Genomic DNA, 21,306 nt, shown 5'->3' with positions numbered 1-21,306 from the left:
TCATCTCCCCCTCCGATTTCCCCCCCTTCATTTTCCCCTTCCTTCTCCTAAAGTCCTCCATGCTATTCCTTATGTTCCACAAATAAGCTTATCAATGTTTAATAAATGGGCTTATTCTGCTTAAGGAAGTCCTGTAGTCTGCTTCCACCACATCTTGTACTTCTCTTTCCTCCACTGCACTACGTTCCAATGAGGATGGTTCTTTTTTTTTTTTTTTAAGATTTTTTCCATTTATTTGACAGAGAGAGAGACAGTGAGAGAGGGAACATAAGCAGGGGGAGTGGGAGAGGGAGAAGCAGGCTCTTCACTGAGCAGGGAGCCCGACGCGGGGCTCAATCCCAGGACACTGGGATCATGACCTGAGCCGAAGGCAGACGTTTAACGACTGAGCCACCCAGGCGCACGAGGATGGTTCTTTCTATCTGGCGAACTTACCAGGATTATTCCTGGTTTCCCTGTCTCATTCCTTCCAACTTCTCTAACTCTTCAGAGGCTCAGAGAAGGTTTTCCTAATTGCTCTATTTAATGTAATTCCCCTCTCTTCAGGAATGCATCACATTACCCTATTTCTGTAAAAGCTCTTTATACTATCACACCTGATTTTGTTTGTATATTTGCTTTCTATTTATTGGTATATAATAGGATCTCAATAAATATTTTGATTGGTTGTCATGATGGCAATACTTTGACTGACTGAATGAATAACTATGAAGCTCCTGAAAGAATAATGTAATGACATAGATCGCTAAGGCACAGCACAGTGAAAAAAAAACCCTGCCACAGAACAACAGGGTATGTATGATCCCTTTTTCATAAAAAGACAATAGAAAAAATATACTTTGATGGACGAACTCATACAAATGAAGTGAAACTGGAAACCTAAACTGTTAGGTATGACCAAATCAGAGGAGTGGGTAAAAGGAATTTATTTCTACTCACTATATTCATGTATTACTTACATATTTCACCATAAAAGAGTTCACATATAATAAAATAAAAATTCAATCTTAATCACTGGCACATCTATGAGTTTACTTTTATTTTTTTAAAGATTTTATTTTATTTGAGAGAGAAAGAATGAGAGAGAGAGAGCACGAGAGGGGGGAGGGTCAGAGGGAGAAGCAGACTCCCCGCTGAGCAGGGAGCCCGATGTAGGACTCGATTCTGGGACTGCCGGATCATGACCTGAGCCGAAGGCAGTCACTTAACCAACTGAGCCACCCAGGCGCCCTATTAGCTTACTTTTAAAATGGAGTGAAGTTATAGCTCTTAAAGCAGAGAAAGAGAAATGACTAATCTGAACAATTGTGACATTTTGGTTTTTCCTTCTAGTTTTTTCCTTTTTCTAAAGTCTTCCCTTTATAAGACTGTAATCACAATGTCTAAATAGTTTGATCACTAGCACTTTTCCCTACAAAAGCATCTTTGCATGTTTTTGGTGTTCAAAATCATATTTTTAAGTGGTTAAAATATTCTGTCCAGTAAAAATATCCCAATTTATGAATTCTTTTGTTTTATTTTTATTAATATCATGATGTGCTGCAAAAAACATTTTTGTGTAGCTTTTTATTAAGAAATGGGACCTCATGGTTTCAGAGAAGTTTAATTCTGACTACTAGTAAAAAAGACTTTGGGGTCTTAATGGGTTTAAAAAGTTCAATTTGTATGAGCACTTAAAATTAATCTTTTGTCAAGTCTGATGCATATATTTTTCCTTTTAAGATGATAGCATTTAGGCTATTTAAAAAATAAGCAGAAAATTTTATGTAGCCAGGATTGCTGCCTCACCTTTTGCTGATCTTATTTCTTCTATTGAATGATAAAGGGTTGGGGAATATAAACCTCTTCTATATTTTAACTCTTGCTGCATCTTGAGTTAACTGAATGTATTTTTTATAGAAATCATATAGATGGATTTTTAAAAAACTGATAATCAGTCATACGCACATTATTTATTATATCTTTGTCTCTTCCAATGATTTTCAATGTCATTTAGTATATATTAAATCCTAGTTTAAAAAATGAACTCTTGATTGAATATTCTGCTTCATCGATTAACAAATCTTTCTGTCAGATCTACATTGATCCATTATTGATATCACATTCTTATAGTTGTTTTGTTTTTTTTTTTAATTTAAGTAATCTCTACACCCAGTGTGGGGCTTGAATTCACGACCACAAGATCAAGAGTCACGTGCTCTTCTGACTGAGCCAGCCCGGTGCCCCTAAATATAGTTAAATTCTAAGCATGGCGTGAATTAAAATATACCAAAATCTTAATGAATAATACTTAATATAAATGTCAAGAAAGGGGCGCTTGGGTGGCTCAGTTGTTAAGCATCTGCCTTCGGCTCAGGTCATGATCCAAGGGTCCTGGGATGGAGCCCCACATCGGGCTCCCTGCTCAGTGGGGAGTCTGCTTCTCCCTCTTCCACTCCCCCTGCTGTGTTCCCTCTCTCGCTGTGTCTCTGTCAAACAAATAAAAAAATCTTAAAAAAAAAAATGTCAAGAAAATACACGCAATACTTACCACTGGTTTGACAATGTTGGAAAGAAGTGCTTCAAAAGCTTTAGTTTCTTCGTCTTTTTCTTCAAAAAAAAAAAAAAAAGAGTATTTTAAAAATGAACTTAAATACAATCATCCCTCTTTCTCCACAATATATCTTCTGAAACTATGTTGGTAATCTGAGATTTTTATTTCCTAGTTTTTACTTTAGTTCATATTCAGCAGTTTGTAGTTCTTCAGGATTCTTCTGCTTCAGTTTCTATTTCTGTTTCAACTGTGATCCCTAATTATAATGCCACTATATATATCTGAACCAGTCACTAAGTTTTTCTTACAGAAAGTATATTTTTATTCATAGCTGTAAAAAACACTCTCCAGAATTCTCATTTCCCAATCTCATACCTCTTAACAGTGAACAAGTTAACTGAGTTTTTTTTTTTTTTTTTTTTTTAAGATTTACTTATTTATTTGAGAAAGGGAGAAAGAGAGAGTGCATGCACGGGGTGGGGGAGAAGGGGCAGAGGGAATCTCAAGCAGACTCCTCGCTGAGTGTGGAGCCTGACATGGGACTTGATCCCACGACCCCAAGGTCACGACATGAGCTAAAACCGAGAGTCGGATGTTCAACTGACTAAGTCACCCAGGCACCCGAGTACTTGTGTCTTGGCAGGCCTTAACTGTGGTTTCCAAAATAAAAATGTAATTGATTGACCATAACTTATATCTGAACTGATATATTTGTAACTTTAGCTTAATTCTTGTGAAAACGTCAGTACTGAAAAAGACTAATCAGAAGGTCTCAAAAATATGGGTGAACATTTTTGTTAACATAAATGTTAATGTACAAACCATGAGGCTGTTAAAGCATTAAAATGTATTGGTGGGGAATGGAAATTATAAAGAAAAGGAAGCAGTTCTCAGAGTTCATATGGCAGAAGTCACAGGTCAGGGGAAAGGTCCAAGGGAAATAAGGGGATTTTAAGAGAAAAGAACTTCTGAAGAAAGTAATGAAGAATACTCATTCCTATAGAGTATTTAGATTGGCGAATGACATAATGAGGTGCTTTCAGGGACTCCTATATAAAGAAATTGGTAGAAATAAAGAGTTTCGATAAAAACCAGCACAGCCTTGTCAAAGGGCCCAGAAAGAGAGGAAAATGAATCTGGATGAACTTTACCAGGGTTTTCCCTTCAAACAGAATTTCTCTTAGCTAATAAAATCTGCAATTTAGGTGAAAGTACTAATTGAGCTTTCCCAAATTGTAAAAAGAAGTACCCTAGTAACAATTTAGGTTCTAAAACTTCTCACACTTAGAAAGTGTTATTTTATTTTTTTTTTTTTAAAGATTTTATTTATTTATTTGACAGAGAGAGAGACAGCGAGAGCAGGAACACAAGCAGGGGGAGTGGGAGAGGGAGAAGCAGGCTTCCTGCCAAGCAGGGAGCTGGATGTGGGACTCGATCCCAGGACACTGGGATCATGACCTGAGCCGAAGGCAGACGCTTAACGACTGGGCCACCCAAGCGCCCTAGAAAGTGTTATTAAAAACAGTTTATCTGGGTATGGTGAAATAACTGAAAGAATATATACTTATAGTTGATTAAGTAACAATGAAACGTACTAACAGGAATAGTCTAGGATTTTAAATAGTTACCTTCTATTTCTGTATCAATTTGTGCACCACCTTTCCCTTTCCCTGACTTGTTCTTTGCTGATCCTATGTTTACACCACTAGCATTTTGCCCTTTTATAAGCCCATTATGTTCATTTATGGGAGAAGGGCATTTCTGGGGTGATGATGGTGGACTGCTCATTTTATCTTTCTGTGTTCCTTGGCGATCCTTTAATTTTTTCTGCAAACGTTCATATGTTTTACTAGATCTTTCATCTCTAAAGTTGGACCTTCCATGTGTAGAGTGAGCATCTAGGAAGAAACAAAAACATTTTAAACCGTTATTTACTCCAAATACATTTATAACATGAGAAAGGAATAGGAAATAAATCTATCATTATATTGTATAAAAACTATTACAAAATATTTCAAAAAATAATTCTGCACAACAAAGCTATTTGTTTCTGCATCTACTGACAGAACCAAGCTTTTTGATTATAATTATATAGATCAAATAAATTTACAGAGACATTTCTTTTCTTCATCTTTTTTCAATTAACTATTAACCTCCACAGAAGCAGCTTGGTGGTATGTTACAATAATCAGAGGTAGGGTAAGAACTGAATTGAACTGTGTACAGTTCTTTTTCTTTCATTCTTTTGTAATCATCACTTTTAGCATCTCTTTCAACTTCAAACATATAAAGTAGATAAACAGAAAACCATCACCTGCCTAAATTCCCTTATGACTCAAAAAAAACCAAAAAAAAAACCTCCCACAAAAAACAAAAACAAAAAACAAACCAAATAATCACTGAAAAATAAAGTTATAGGAGTTAATACAAAGAAATTAGGATTGCTTACTAAGAACAGAGTCTAGGCACAAAACACTGCATCTCTGGTTATCACAAACTCAAGGCTGTGATTTAGAAGAATGCATTTATTCTAATAAAAGTCACACAGCACTTAATAAAATCAACTTCATAAATATCATTACCTGTCCCAGAGTTTATTTTTATTTTAAATTTAAAATCTGTAATGAGAAATATTTTTTAAAAAGGCTCAAAAATCTCAGTAAAGTTTTAACTTATCAATGTTTTAAGAAAATTAGTACAATATTCTTGAAATTAGTATAATAAGGATATGTACAATAACATTAGAATAAAAAACAGAGGAATTTGGATATCTACATATAAAAGAATGAGTTTGGACACCTACCTCACATCATATACAAAAATTAAAATAAATCAAAGACCTAAATGTAGAAGGTAAAACTATTAAGTACATAGAAGGAAACACAGGTGTAAATATATATAACTTTGGTTTAGATAATAGTTTCTTAGGATACCAAAAGCATAAGCTATCAAAGAAAAATCAGATTTCACCAAAATTTTTCTTTTTTGCATTAAAGGATACCACTGAGAAAATAAAAAGACAATGTAAGAGAAAATATCTGTATATCATATATCTGCTATGGGACTTGAATCCATAATTTATCAAAGCTCTTACAACTCAACAATAAAAAGACAACCCAACTAAAAAAACGGGTACAGGATCTGAATAGACATCTCTCCAAAGAAGATATACAAATAGCTAATAAAGCAAATGAATAGGTGTTCAAGGTGAGTAATGAGAAACAAGCAAATCAAAACCACAATGAGACACATGTTCACATTCACCAGGATGGCTAGAATCAAAAGACAATAACAAGTTTTAGCAAGGATATGGAGAAATTAGAACCCTCACACATTGCTGGTGGGAATGTAAAATGGTGCAGTCACTAGGGTAAACAGTTTTTACACCTTCTCAAGAAGTTAAACATGGAATTATTATATAAGCCAGCAATTCTACTCTTAGGTATATCTCAGGAGAAGCGAGAACATGTCTACATAAAAACTTGTTTACAACTGTCAAAGCAACATTATTCATTATTCATAATGGATAAAAAGTGGAAACAACTCAAATGTCCATCAATTAATAAATGGATAAACAAAGTTATATCCATATAATGTAATATTTTTCAGCCATAAGAAGGAATGGAGTACTGATCATGCTACATTTTTGAACTAAGCCTTAAAAAAATAGCCCAAATGAAAAAAAAGCTAGACATAAAAGACAACATATTGTATGAACATTTATATCAAATATACATATTGTGCATATATTTATATGAAAAAGCTAGAATTTCCTTTTCATGAAGGCTGCTACTAGTTATAAAACTACTGTCAATTATTAGGATCTAGTGGTAGACACTTCGGCTTATAAACTCAAACACAGTATGATGACTTTTGTCTTCCATCACTGGATAGCTAGTTTTTAGATTTATACCTCTTGTGGATTTGTATTTTTCACTTTCCTTCACAACATTGTGAATCATATGCATGTATTCTAATATCCCCTCTGAATAACAATGGGTTTTAACAACCTGAAATAACAATAGTTATAAAATCAAGTTTTTTCTTATAATTTTCTCAAACACCTTTTTAAAAATAAGTCATAATTAGCAGTAAAGAAAATGGAAGGATGAGACTGATTTGTAGTATAAACTCTTGCTACTCAAGTTTTCACTGGACCACTGCATAAGCCTCACCTGGGAGTGTCAGAGATGCAGAAACCCAAACCCCACCCAGACCTACAGAATCAATGTGTTACTTGGCCAACAGAAGTAAATTTGAGAAATATATATGATATATGACATAATATATATTTACTACTTATAGGCTGTGCTGTATAATTAAAATTCTGTATTTAGAGTTATTCTGTAAGTTTACTAAACATTAATGATAGGTACTGCTAAGCGCAAGTGATAGGTAAGACAGATTTAGTTGTCGGGGGTGTACAGCCAAATAAGGGAGAAAGACATACGAATTAAAAAAAATCAAATTGTGTTAAGTTCTGTGAAAGAAACCGGTTTCAGTGTGAGAGACTAATAAGGTAAGGTCACAGAGGGTCTCTCTGAAAGCTGAAATCTAAAGGAAAAAAAAAGAAGCCTTCCACGGAAAAGGGAAAAGAGCATTCCTGGCAGAGAGAACATCATGTGCAGGGCACTGAGGCAAAAAGAACTTGGAGGTTTTGAAAAACTGAAGGGGGGTGGGGTGGGACAAGTGGGACAGAGCAGTCAGAGGCCATAGGGGAGGGCCTTGTCAAGGCCAGTGGGCTGCAAGCAGGATCAATTTGGGCCCCTACGGGTCATTCGGCAATGTCTGGAGATATTTTTAGTTGTCACAACTGGGTGAGGATAGGGGAGGGTGGGTAGGAGTTGTATGCTACTGGCATCTGGTAGGGCATGGCTTCTTCTGAATATCCTACAATGCATAAACACTCATCCATTCCCAAATATCAAGAGTGCAGACGTGGAGAAATCCTGGTCTAGTAGAAGGTTCAGGACTTTATTCTAAATGTAATGAAAGTTACTGAAATCTTTTAAATCTTTTAAATTTATATTTTAAATAATTACTCAGGCTAAGCCTGGATGGCTAGGGCAAGAATGACAGCAGAAAACCAACTGGAAGGCAGCTCCTGCTGTAGTTATCCTGACAAGAGCTGACAGGGGACGAGATTTGAATAGCAGTGGGAAAAAGTAGATAAAATTTGGAAACTCCTGAACATAAAAATGATATCAACTGATGTGGGGGTTAAAGAAGGAAGAATAAATTTGATCATGTGGTTTTCACTTGAGCAAATTGAGTAGACAGTGGTACCATCTATCAAGATGAAGATGACAGAGAAAAGCAGGTTACATAATTGAGATTTATGTTTTAGAAACAATGTAACTGATATGCACGAGGCATTTAAGTGGTTATCAAGAAGGCAGTTAGAAATGTAAGTCTGAAGCTCAGAGGTGAGGTTTTGGCTGGAGACACAAATCTGAGAGCTGTAGGTATAGAGATGGTATTTAAATACATAGGAAAGAATAAGATTACTATTTTGTGTGCGTGTGGTTGTCTTTTCTTCCCAACAATTTATTAACTCCCTGGGGTCAAAGTTATATCTTGTTTCCTCCCCCACCTCCCAACTCAGTCCTTTACAGAACCTAGCAACTTTGGTAATTGGCATCACAACCTTAAGGATTTAACAACAGTATGATTATTCCTGGCTGAAAATTTTCCTCAGAGTCTAGTTGGCAGAACAGAGAAGAAAAGTTCTTGTTTGAACACGTCCCCACTAAATATTGCTGCATGATATAAGTTATTTTCCCTCTTTGATTTTCTGTTTACTTTTTTGCCTTGAGGGGTAATCATGAGGATGAAATACTTAACATAACGCTTGAGTAAGAGAACATGATGGTGATATTGTTACTGTTTGGTCATTTCTTTTATATAGTAGGAGGAAAGCATCTATTATATCCAAGTAAAGAATAACTAACTCCGTAAGACAGGAATATTTTTAGATGTCTTACCTACATCTCCATATACTTGTGAAGACTGATACTGTGGCAAATACTGTGTTGCCATGTCTCCAGCTCCAGCCACTGGTGAGTACATATGGCGTGGTGGAGGGGGCATCATGGTTGGGACAGGAATGAAACCAGGCAGAGGAGGAGGATGTGGGGAACGGTGTATGACTGTGTGACTGCCTGGATGAAACTCTGGTGCCTGAGGAACCACAACAACTCTTCGAACACCATTGTCTTCAATAACCTACAAAATGAACATTGAACATTTTTTCCATAAGATGTAAGCAATTCTTTTGATACAGGTTAGAGTAAGAATTTTTATACCATAAGAAGTTAATTAAGAAATTTTACAGAATATGAATTTATTAAATACACTAAGTACATATGAATTAGTATAGAACAATATGAAGTAGTTTTTGTTATACAATGCAATATAAATCTTAAATCAATGATGAGATTAGCTAAATAATAATATAAACAATGAGCCACAATATTAAGATTTATTTCTTTGTGTTAATGTGCATTTACTGATGCCTTCAAAAAGAAGGGAGACTCAAAGGAATTTTTGGTTTAAACACAATGGGAGGGGGGCGCCTGGGTGACTCAGTCAATTAGGTGTCTGCCTTCGGCTCAGGTCATGATCTCAGGGTCCTGGGATTGAGCCTCACAATGCGTCTGGCTCCCTGCTCAGGGAAAGTCTGCTTCTCCCTCTCCCTCTGCCCCTTGCCCTGCTTGTGCGCGCATGCTCTCATGGTCTCTCAAAATAAATAAATAAAATCTTAAAAAAAAAAAAAAAAACACAATAGGGTCAGGAATTAATTCCCTTTTCCATATTATGGATAGGGGTGGGGGGAAATAAGCTGTAGAAAGAACACAAACTGTGAAGTAGAAATGGGGAAAAAACTGGATCCAGATTCCGAAGATCAACCATATATTGCGTTTAGGTACAAAATTCTTGCGAACATGATCAGGACAATTTTAATAGCTGAACATCCTTTCAAGGGAGACAAACACCTAATATATTAAGTCCCAGTTAAGGAAAGTATCTGTGGCTTTCAGTTTTAGAAATTACATGTTTTTTAAAGTTTTTATTTTAATTCCAGTTGGTTAACATACAGTGTAATATTAGATTCTGGTGTAAAATATAGTGATTCGACACTTCCATACAACATCTGGTGCTCATTACAACATGTGTACTCCTAATCCCCATCACCTATTTAACCCATCCACCCATCCACCTCCCCTCTGGTAACCATCAGTGTGTTCTCTATAATTATCTGTTTCTTGGTTTGCCTCTCTGTTCCTTTTTTCCATTCGCTCATTTGTTTTGTTTCTTAAATTCCACGTATGAGTGAAGGCATATGGCATTTGTCCTTCTCTACTTATTTCACTTAGCACAATACTCTCTAGCTCCACCCATGTTGTTGCACATGGCAAGATTTCATTCACTTTTACGGCTGAGTAATATTCCATTGTATACATATACCAAACCTTTTTGTCCCTCAGATCTAGGATTAGTGTTCAGTTTAGGGACAGAATAATGGTTAGGGTTAGGGACAGTGTGAGGGTATATGCTTAACCCTAACCCCTAACCCTAAAATTATTCCTCTGGAGAGGTCTCTGAACTGCAGGATAACAGGCACATACCCCCACACGGTCCCTAATCTTAACCATTATTCTAGCCCTAAACTGAACCCTAATCCTAGGTATTATACATTTTTAAATAGGGGTTACACTGCACGAAAGGAATTCCTAAAATGACAGATTTATTCCCTTTGAACCTCACTGGAGCTGCAAGGACATACAGGAAAGCCCAATAGGATATAGGATTTTATCTCAAAATTAGGAATCCCTCTATTAAAATAGAGCCCTTAAACTTTTAGACTTAAAAGATTACTATTGAGGTTTAACAAATGGCTAATAATACCTTTCTCTTAAGGAAACAGAAAATTATTAAAATTTTAAGTGCTAACTTAAAGGCAAATCATGTTATTTTCAGGAAAAACAAATTTTACTATTCTTAAGGACAGCAAATTTTGGGGGTGCCTGGCTGGCTCAGTTGGAAAAACATGCAACTCTTGATCTCATGGTTATGAGTTCAAGCCCCATGTTGGGGATAGTGATTACATAAATAAATAAACTTAAAAAAATGGAATAGCAGATTTTGTATATAAACATATACATGCTTGGTAAGTATATCAGAAAACATACTTATTTAGGTACAGATAAGCCAAAATTACAACTAAATGATTATTGCTTTAGAAAGATTATAGTTACTATTAAACACCCTATTCAACTATCCTTACCTGCTGGAGTATGAGATGACTTGTCTGTACTAGAAGACCAAATGAATTCAGTTTTTATATACTAGCTCTAGAACTATAATGCCTTGCTTCCAGCAAAATAAATGCCTCATATTCTGCCTTTCTCCCCATTTAACTCAGTTCTGAATTCAAGCCTCAAACAAGTGCATATAATTGGCAGAAATGAAATATCTGGAGTCCTAGCTAGAGAGAATCTGGAAACTATTTATAGCTTTTCAGCCTCTAACCCACAGGAAGGGACATTAGAAGGAGCTTGGAATGGATTTTTAGTAAGCCAAACCACAGTGTCTGTCACAATATACTACTTTCACCTTTATCAACTCTCCAACTCACAAATCTTAAATGACTCCCATTTCTGATAGGATTATAGTCCATACTCTCTGACCTGGCCTTCAGTCTTGTTCCAACCTGTCTTCCTACATGTATTTTTTTCCTACACCAAATTCTGAACTCTTAACTCCAGCCAGGCCGGTATACTAAAAACCTATCTGCACACAAACCTATGCATTTCTGTATCTGGGACTTTAGTTTATGACATCTTTCTTTTCACTTTGCCTCCCCTTAATCTACAAATATGCAAATCTCATCTATCCTTCCATATCTAGCTCTAACTTTACCTTCTCTGTTCATTTAAAAAATGACAGAAACATTGGTAATTTAGGCGAGAAAAAAATGTTAGTGATGTCTTTGTGGGACAAACATACTATTAGGGGCAATGAACACAAAAACAAGAGTAAATTATTTAGCATGTTGCAAGGCGATAAGTATCATGGAGAAAAAAACAGGTAAGGGGGATCAGAAGTATTGTGGGAGTAGGACAGGTTGCAGTATAAAATAGAATGACCAGGATAGGCCTTACTGGCAAAATGAAATTTGAGCAGACTTGAAGTAACTGAACGAATTAGCCATGTAAAAATCTGGAAGAGTGTTCTGGGCAGAGAAAACAGAACAAAGCCCCTAACAGATAAAAGTAGTTTTAGAAGGAAACCATTGTGCCTGGTTCAGCATAAGGAAGAAGAAGGTAGAAGCAGATAAGGTCAAATAGATAAAGGGAGTGGTGGGGTCAGGTAGGACCATATGAGCTATTAATAAGCACCTGGACTCCAGCATTTACATTAGTGAAAGGAGGAACCATCACAGGGTTTTGGGCAGAAAAGTGATATAAGTCACTGGGTGCCCAGCCAGGGGTGATTTTGCCCCCTATGAGACATTTGGCAGTATCTAGCGACATTTTTGGTTGTCACAACTGGGGGTGGGTACTACCAGCATCTAGTGGGTAGAGAGATCAGAGATGCTGCTAAATACCCTACAACACAGAGGACAATTCCCTACAACAAAAATTACTGGGCCTAAAATATCTGTAGTGCTGAGGTTGAGAAATCCTGACATAACCTTATATTTAACAGGATTATTCTGACTGTTGAGTTGAGAATAGACTGTAGGACAAGGGAAAAAACAAACAAACAAACAGGGAAACCAGGAAGCTACTGCAGTATCTAGGCAAGAAATGGTGGTGGCTTGGACCAGCATGGTAAAAAGAGGTCCACATTCTGCATATATTTAAAGGTAGAACAAGATTAGCTGATGCTGCCACTGGAGAAATGAGAAAAAGAAGTTATGAAAGGATGGTGTTCTACCAACTGTAAAAGGGGAAGGCTATAAGGCAGAGTAAGTTATTTTGGGGGGAAAGATTTGGAGTTTTAGGTTCTGGAATGTGAATTTGGTTAAGTCTATAAAACATCTAAGTGGAAACATGAGTAGGCAGTTAGACATACTAGTCTGAAGTTCTGAAAAGACTGGAAAAGGGCAACCAAGTAAGGTAGGAAGAAGACTAAGAGTGTGGAGTCTGGAAGTTTGGTGAAGTGTATCAAGGAGGAAGGATCAACTCTGTCAAATACTACTGAAAGGTCAAGTAAGATAAAGACTAAGAAATGACCACTGGATTTAGTAATGTGGAAGTCACTGCAACTTTGATGACAACAGTTTTGGTGTAAACATAGGGGCAAACCCTAACTGGGTTTAAGAGAGGAAAGTGGGGAGCAGAATTAGAGAGCTAATAGCCCAATTTTAGCAAGTATTCCTGCAGAGGGGAATACGGAAATAAGGTGGTGACTGGTAGTAATGGAGTCAAGAAACTAAAAAATGTGTTGTTTTTAGGGCACCTGGGTGGCTCAGATGGTTAAGCATCTGCCTTCGGCTCAGGTTATGATCCCAGGGTCCTGGGATCGAGTCCCGCATCGGGCTCCCTGCTCCTTGGGAGCCTGCTTCTCCTTCTGCTCCCCCACCCCCGTTTCTCATGAATAAATACATAAAAAATCTTTAAAAAAAAGTGTATACATTCTTTAAAAAAAAAATGTGTTGTTTTTAGTGAGAGCAATGACAACATGCTGATACAATAATGAGAATGACCCATCAGACAGTAAGAAATTGATGATGTAGAAGACAGAAAAATGCAGGCAAAAGGGAATGGGATCCAAGACTCCACGGGGGGCACTGGCTCTAGACAGAAGCAGGAAAGTGTCTCCGTTCTAGATGAAAAGGAAGTGTGAGCTGACATGAGACTGCAGAGCATGTCACCCCAGATGCTGGTAGAGATTCCAGGGCTACGGGTCTGTGGAAGGTTTCTTTTGATTGCTTTCCACTGAACCCTATCCTGGGCACCACAATCTTAATGACCTCTCCTTCCTATCATTTCTATTACATTTATTCTGTATCACTTGTTAGGTATTTGTAACACTGTAGTATTTGTTAACTTTCCAAATGCATATGTCTTACCCTATAACTTAACTGTAAGTTCCTCAACAGACATGTATTAACTATTTAATCCTCCTAACAAATAGGTAGCATTATTATCAACATTTTTCAGATGGGGAAACTGAGGCATACAGATGTTAAGTAAATTGCTAAGGTCACATAGACAGTAAGTGGAGGGGCCAGTATTTGAACTCTTGCACTTTGGCTTTAATTTCATGTCTGTCCACTTTGTGGGCATAGAACCCACAGGTACCGGTTTCTCTAGCATCTTTTTAAATGTCACAACACAAGCGAGATCTCAACGGTTAAAAAGAAACAGCTAAATTACTTATGAAATTAAAACCACTTTTCTACTGAAAAAGAACATTTAAAATACAAAGATAAGCTGGGGGAAGGAAGAATGGGAAATCACTGTACAGAGTTTCAGTTTTGCAAAATGAAGAGTTCTGTAGATCGATGGTAGCGAAGGTAGTCCCAGCAGTGAATATATTTAATGCCACTGAACTGTAGTACATTTAAAGTTACAATGGTAAATTTTTTGTCATGTATATTTTACCACAATTAAAAAAAAGAAAGCTAGGAAACAGAAAAAAGAAAAAAAGGAGCCAGACCTGTACCACTTCAAGTAACCATCTGAGCAGCCAGTAACTTCAGGAGTGAGGTTGGGGGCCTCAAAACTATCCACTAAGTCCAGCTGCTGACAAATGGCTAATCGTGTAGACAATGAATTTTATACTAACAGGGTCCACCAATGGTGATGATTAAAATAAAATCAGTAAGTTGTGAAAAGAAAAAAAAAGATAAAATATAATCCAAATTAGTCTATGTTATGTTAAAAAAAATTAAAAAAAAGATAAGACCGTAAAATAGAATTAAATAGGGCTATCAGCATAGGTCCACCTAACCACATATGCCACACAATTTCTAATTAGGCAAAGCCCTGTTTTCTCCTTTATTGAACAGACATAATTAAAAGGGGCTACAAAAAGAGGGGTTTGTGTTTACATTTTCTGTTGTGTGTGTGTTCTCCACGAGAATATACATTCCATGACAAATCTGTTCTGCTTACCATTTTCTTCCCAACACCTGGAACAACTCCTAGCATAGGGCAGATGCTCAAAGAAAACTGCTGAATCAATGATATGACCAGAAATAAATGTATTCCCTTAGTTCTACTGGAGTGCCACATTATTTTCCCCCTTCTTAACAACACCATGCTATTAGAATTCTGTGATTTCCTCAATTCTTACAACCTTTGCTTCTGCCTAACTTTTAGCAACCTACTTCTATAGCCTCACCCTGAACCCAAAACTACTCCCACTTTAAGCTACTAAATAATAATATAGGTAATTTCTGGTCATTCATTCAACAGATATTTATTTTATATATATAACTATACATACATACAAAATAATGCTGCCCATGTTTTTGGGCAACATTATTGCTGCCAAAACATTTGACAGAGAAGACAGATCAGACTGGTATGCAGAATCTTTGAAAAAAGTACTGACCTCATTGCTGTGTGCTGACATAAAGGCAAAGTGAAATATCAAGTCCAGCTCAAAGGAGTAATCTCAGACTTTTCCTGAAGTTGACATAGCTCCCTTCCCCACATTATGAGATCTACAATCCCTTTCCTGTTAGGTATCCTCTCATCACCATAACAACCCACATTCCATAAAAAAACAGGGGAGCCTTTAAAGAGAGGCAGAAGGAGAGAACTTTTGATGCCGCTTTTTAGGTGTCCCACCATTCAGGCAGACTATAATCTTTTCTTGATAAGTCATTAATTTCATCACTAAAATATGAAATGTTATTCTATGCTGCAATGCTCTTAGGGACTATAAGTTAGTATTATTTGCCAGTAAATTAAGTTCCTTCTCCTATCACCATTTGCTTTCTGTGTTTTATAGTTTTTGTTTTTCCATTTGATATCTTAGTTCAGTTGGCACATATTCCTGCTTCTATTGAGGCACATCAATCTCTCACAAACCTCCTTTTCTTATTAAACTACAAAAATAAAACTCATTAAGGTTATGTCTAAAATTATGTTTGTAATTTTGTAGTTAAAAGGCTACAGGGAAATCACTGCCTTTCACCAAAAGATACACATACATATGGCAAGGGATAGACGTGAGGAAACTTGTTGCCAGAAGGCGAGATAAGTATATAAAAGTCTAAAAGAAGACCATAGATAATAGCTATTCATACGTTTAGTATTTGTGCTATTTGGTTCCTGTTGAGCGAAATACAACCTATACTTTATTATAGCCATCTACGTGTCTTAACATTTGGCTCAACTCCCAGCTTTTAGATTTGCTAAGCTAATTATGTTTCCTTATGTGTCAAGTTTTGGACAATTATTAAGTGCTTAGCTATGCCCAGAACCTGATTCTTTTTTTTTTTTAAGATTTTATTTATTTATTTGACAGAGAGAGACACAGTGAGAGAGGGAACACAAGCAGGGGGAGTGGGAGAGGGAGAAGCAGGCTTCCCACTGAGCAGGGAGCTCGATGCGGGGCTCGATCCCAGAACCCTGGGATCATGACCTGAGCCGAAGACACTTAACGACTGAGCCACCCAGGCGCCCCCAGAACCTGATTCTTAAGTATTTTCTAACATGAGAAATTGTGTATGCTAGGAAATAGGGGGTTATTTCAATAGTGATGTCAAAATGCTAGAATCCAGTCTTACACAGTGGGTATTTAAATTATTTCAATAATGATGAGACTATACATTTTTGTCTCTTGATTACTCCTGTGTATTTGAAAATGATACATTTCTTAGAGACAGTCTTAATCTTAAATTAAGGTAGATAATAGTAGCCCACTAGCCTCACATAATCCTTCCAGTGAGATTACTACTAAAGTTCATTCATTTATTTGACAAATATTTATGAAATATCTACTGTATTTGAGTTACCATATAATAAAAATAATTAAAAGGCAGCTCCTATCCTCAAGGAATTTAAAATCCCATAAAATCCCACAATTATAATACTAGGTGGCATGTAATATATAACCAAGAGATGGTACAAATAACTTGATCTAGGTCCTCAAGGATGGGTAGATTTTTAAAAGGCAGAAATGAGCAAATGAGTAACATTCCCCAGATAACAGCATTAACAAAACCATGGAAAAAGGGAAACATCAAGTGAGCATGTGAATACCTTGTTTTACTGTGCTTTGCTTAATTGAGCTTTGCGAATACTGCATTTTTTAAAAACTGAAAGTTTGTGGCAACCTTGTGTTGAGCAAGTATATTGGTGCCATTTTCCAACAGCATTTGCTCATTTGGTGTTTGTGTGTCCACATTTTGGTAATCCTCACAATACTTCAAACTCTTTCTTTCTTCTCTTTTTTTTTTTTGAGTAGGCTCCATACCCAATGTGGGGCTTGAACTCACAACCTTGAGACTGAATCCCATGTTCTACCAACTGAGCTAGCCTGGCGTCCCTCATATATTTGCATTATTATTATATTTGATTAAGGTGATCTGTGATGTTATTACTGTATTGTTTTAGGCGCCATGAACTGCACCCATATAAGATAGTGGCTTAACTAATAAGTGTTGTGTGTGTTCTGACTGCTCCATCAAATGTCTATTCCCCCATCTGTCTCCATCTCCTCAGGTCTATTTCCCGAGACACAACAATACTGAAATTAGGCCATGTAGACTCCTACTTATCTTTCAAGACTTGGTTCAAATGTCACTTTTCCAACGAGGCCTATTTTGACTACCCTATTTTAAAATGTAACCAAGGTCTATTTTCTTTCCTTTTCCACCCCCACTGCTTACCACCTAACATACTACATAATTTATCCATGTATTATATGCTTATTGTTTTCTTCTCCCCACAAGAATGTTAACTACAGACAGACAGAGGTCTTTGCCTTTCATTCGCAAATATATCACAATCATCTAGAAGACTGCCTGACATATATGAGCACTCAGTACATATTTGCTGAACACTGCTGAGTACAGAACTGTTAAGAGTTCATAATCTTCTCAGGAGAGAAAAATTACTAAACAGTGTGAGAAATTCATTAAAAGAAGGATATACATAGTGTGCCATGAGAACCCAAAGGAGAGGCCCTGGAAACATTCAAGGAAAGCTACTTCCAGAAGGTCATGATTGAATGAAATGAGAAGGGTAGGAATTTGCTATAAAAATAAAAGGTACTGCTAGATTTGAGAACAGCAGGATACTCTTTAGTTACACTGAAATAAATTGTCAGTAGCACCAAATACAGAGCTTAGTACATGGTACATTCAGTACATGTTTGCTGAACTGAACAACACTAGAGAAAAGACCAGATGTGGTCTTTATGTAAGTGGAGAAAGGTCTGAAGGAGCAACCAAGAAAGTAGAAAGAATCAGGACAGCATTATATCAAGGAAATTTTGGGTAAATCGTTATCAGTGGTGTCAAATGTTTAGGGGGTCACAAAAAGGGTAAGGCTGGAAAAAAGGCCTTTGAGTTTGGTCCGTATCAGAGAGCAGATTTAGTAGGATAATACAGAATGCAGACTGTCAGTATGTCAAACAAAAGGAGAGATAGCTTCTGAAAAGCTTACAAATACTTTCAAATGTTATCTTACATGTTCTCATCCCATCTTATGGTTAGGACACAGAGACTTAAGGAAGTTGATCTGTCCAAGGCCATGCAGCCAGCAAGGGCTTGAAATAAGATATGGATTCAGCTTTTCTGACGATTTTTTTAAATTTTAATTTTTAAAATATTTTATTATTTATTTGACAGAGTGAGACACAGCGAGAGAGGGAACACAAGCAGGGGGAATGGGAGTGGGAGTGGGAGAAGCAGGCTTCTTGCTGAGCAGGGAGCCTGATGAGGGCTCGATCCCAGAACCCTGGGATCACGACCTGAGCCGAAGGCAGACACTTAACGAATGACCCACCCAGGTGCGCCCCCAGCTTTTCTGACTCTAATTCTCACACTACTTCTATTCTCCTCACCAACATGGTCTTCTTTTGCTGTCATTCATAGTGGTGGGCTTCACAGTATGGGCAGTGAATCTATCCCACCAATATTCTGACATAATCAGGGAGGAAGTAAGAGAGGGCCTGAAGAACATTTCAAGTGTAACTTCAGTGCTAAAAAAAGAAACTGAATTATTTCTAAAAAGGATCTGAGGCAATGAGTGCAAACTACACAGAATCTCAGTAGCAGAAGATACTGATACAACCTTTAGGGCTGCAGGTCTACAAGTCTAAATTTTCTTCTATGTACCACAATGTGCCAGATAATTATTATGGGTGTTTGTGAGACATTTTATGAATATGGATGGAACACTGTCTAGGGTTACTTCCAAGTAAATGATTAACTTAAAAAATGTTAGTGTAGGCACCTTTAAACCTTAAGATATTACTTACATTATTCACATATTCAGGGAAATAAAGCTCTAGGATTAATTTTCTATAATAATTCAACACCCAAAGCCAAGGCCAAATGATAATGCTGTCAATTTAATTTTTCCTCCTTTCCAAATATACTGAATGTACTAGAATACATGAAACAGATACCAAAGATATACTGTACAGGGTAAGCTTCAGTACTGAAATGGTGTTTTTTTCCTGAATTAAACAGTAATAATATGATCCCTACTATATAGATATAAAAAGAAAAATAACACAAACACATACCTGTGGGGCATATCCAGGAGGCACATAAATAGGAGGCACAGAACCATTTGGGGACATCATTGGAACCTGAGCAGGACCTGAATGGATCACAGAAATGATGTGTTAATCCAGGATTAGTTAGCAAGCTAATGTTGAAAACAATTTGAATTCCACTTTGAATACTTCGTCTAAACTAAATGCTCAAATTAACAGTAACTATATTACTATGAAAAGAAATTCAGATGATTCATCTGTTATAGAACATAAAAATTTATCTTCTAAAGTACACTGATTGTTCTTTACCTGCAGTTGTGTTTTTTAACCTATCTGATGATCACAATAGTCACCTGGGGAGCTCTTTTAAAACTCTCCTAGAGATTCTTTATTATGCTTACAGTGGGGTCTTGAGTCAGTATATTTACTTTACAAAATATCTGGTGAATCTTATGATTATGCAAATTAAGAAACACTGACCTAGAGGAGAATCAACCTAAACTTTGCATATAAAATCAATGAAAGATATAAAAAGCAAAATTCTGAAAAACAATAGAAAAAAAAGTCAAGAGGGAAGAGCAATAAGAAGAAGAGTTAGAAATTTGGGACTTGTTTTGTTAGTGTTCAAAGCCTCTCGTGTAGTATGTAAGTCATGTCTGTGGGGGCTTGAGAACAAAGTTAGAAAAATACTATACATGCATATTTAGCTAAGGAACAATTTTTGTTTCTTAAACCAAAAAGTTCCGGAAAAAAAATAAAGGAAAATTCACCTTGTCTTATTCCAGGTTTTCTTTCATTTTTACTGTTACCCTTTCCAGATAGCTTTTATAAATATTATCTCATTTATCTTCTCTCGTAACGTTTGTGGGATAAAATAGGCATTTTGGGAAGGTGTGTTTTATTTTTTCTAGTAACTAAAATCTTACACGCTTTATGTAACTTTTTTTTAAAAAAAGCATCTCACCTTCAAATCCTTTTTTCCTTGTAACTTTAGACTACACTGTCCCCTCACCCATTAGTTTTTAATAACTTGAAATTAAACCTTCTCAAGGATCCTCACTCATTTCTTAGGAATAAATGTACCCAAGAGTCTAATGAAGAATGTAAGGGGGGGAAGAGTTCTTTTTATATGTGGAATTTCAACCTGCAGAGTACACATAATGGATATCAGTTATAAAAGAAAAAAAAAGAGGAAAAGCTTAATCATAGAGCAGAAAAGAAATAAATTTCACTGGTAACATTGTACATACTTCAGGAAACAGAATGAAGAGCATGGAGGTTACAGCAAATCCAGATTATAGCCACCCGCTTTTCAAGGAAGGAGAGGAGTGACAAGCAAGCAAAAAAGTGGTTGGTGGTGGGTGCAGGGGAAAGATGGTGAGACACAGGGAAGGAAAGAGAAAAGAGAATGTAGGAAAAGGTGGGTGCAGGAGGGTAAATGCTAAACAATGGTAAAGGAAGACGGGAGGGAAGAAAAGAGAAAGAGAAGAAAATACAGGCAAGAAAGGAGGGGAGGGGACAGAGGAGGACAGACAACTGGAGAAAGGGAAGGGTGAAGGAGAAGAGAGAGTGAATAGGGCTGGAACAGAGGAAGAGAAGGGGAGGGGAAGAGAGAAGTGATGGGAGTGAGGAAAGAAAGAAGAGATACGGAGCGGGAGAGAGAGAATAGGTTAAAGACTCAAGTGGTATGAGGAAGTAAGGAGCTTATGTGTGTGTGTGTGTCTGTGCCGTGGCAGACTACCAAATTATGCTATATGACCATAAAAATAACTTTTCTTTTTTAAAAAAGACTTTATTTATTTATTTGACAGAGAGAGCGAGAGCATGAGTGGGAGCGGGACAGTGCAGGCAGAGGGAGAGGAAGAAGCAGACTCCTCACTAAGCAGGAAACCTGATGCGGGACTCATCCCAGGACCCTGGGATCATGACCTGAGCTAAAGGCAGACACTTAACCGACTGAGCCACCCAGGCGCCCCTAAAAATAACTTCTCAACAAAATATTCTTCCCATCCCAAACAAGCCCACCAAATACATGAAGTTGTTCAGAATATTTTCTTAAAATAGCTAATTATATATAG

General features: G+C 36.8%; 1 protein-coding gene across 2 annotated transcripts in view; it reads right to left on the bottom strand.

Annotated features, from left to right (window-relative positions):
* FNDC3A (fibronectin type III domain containing 3A) overlaps positions 1-21,306 on the bottom strand; it is a 164,101-nt gene that overhangs the window by 54,471 nt on the left and 88,324 nt on the right. For both annotated transcript variants that reach the window (XM_021689460.2, XM_044913555.1), the window contains 4 exons: positions 19,256-19,332; positions 8,518-8,758; positions 4,162-4,431; positions 2,531-2,589 (listed from right to left, as the gene is read on the bottom strand). In XM_021689460.2, coding sequence (XP_021545135.2) covers positions 2,531-2,589; positions 4,162-4,431; positions 8,518-8,758; positions 19,256-19,332 — 647 coding nt within the window. The remainder of the gene's footprint in view (positions 1-2,530; positions 2,590-4,161; positions 4,432-8,517; positions 8,759-19,255; positions 19,333-21,306) is intronic.

The sequence above is a fragment of the Neomonachus schauinslandi genome, chromosome 3, assembly GCF_002201575.2.
Source record: "Neomonachus schauinslandi chromosome 3, ASM220157v2, whole genome shotgun sequence".
Lineage (NCBI taxonomy): Eukaryota > Metazoa > Chordata > Mammalia > Carnivora > Phocidae > Neomonachus > Neomonachus schauinslandi.
This window is presented reverse-complemented; position numbering and strand designations above follow the sequence as displayed.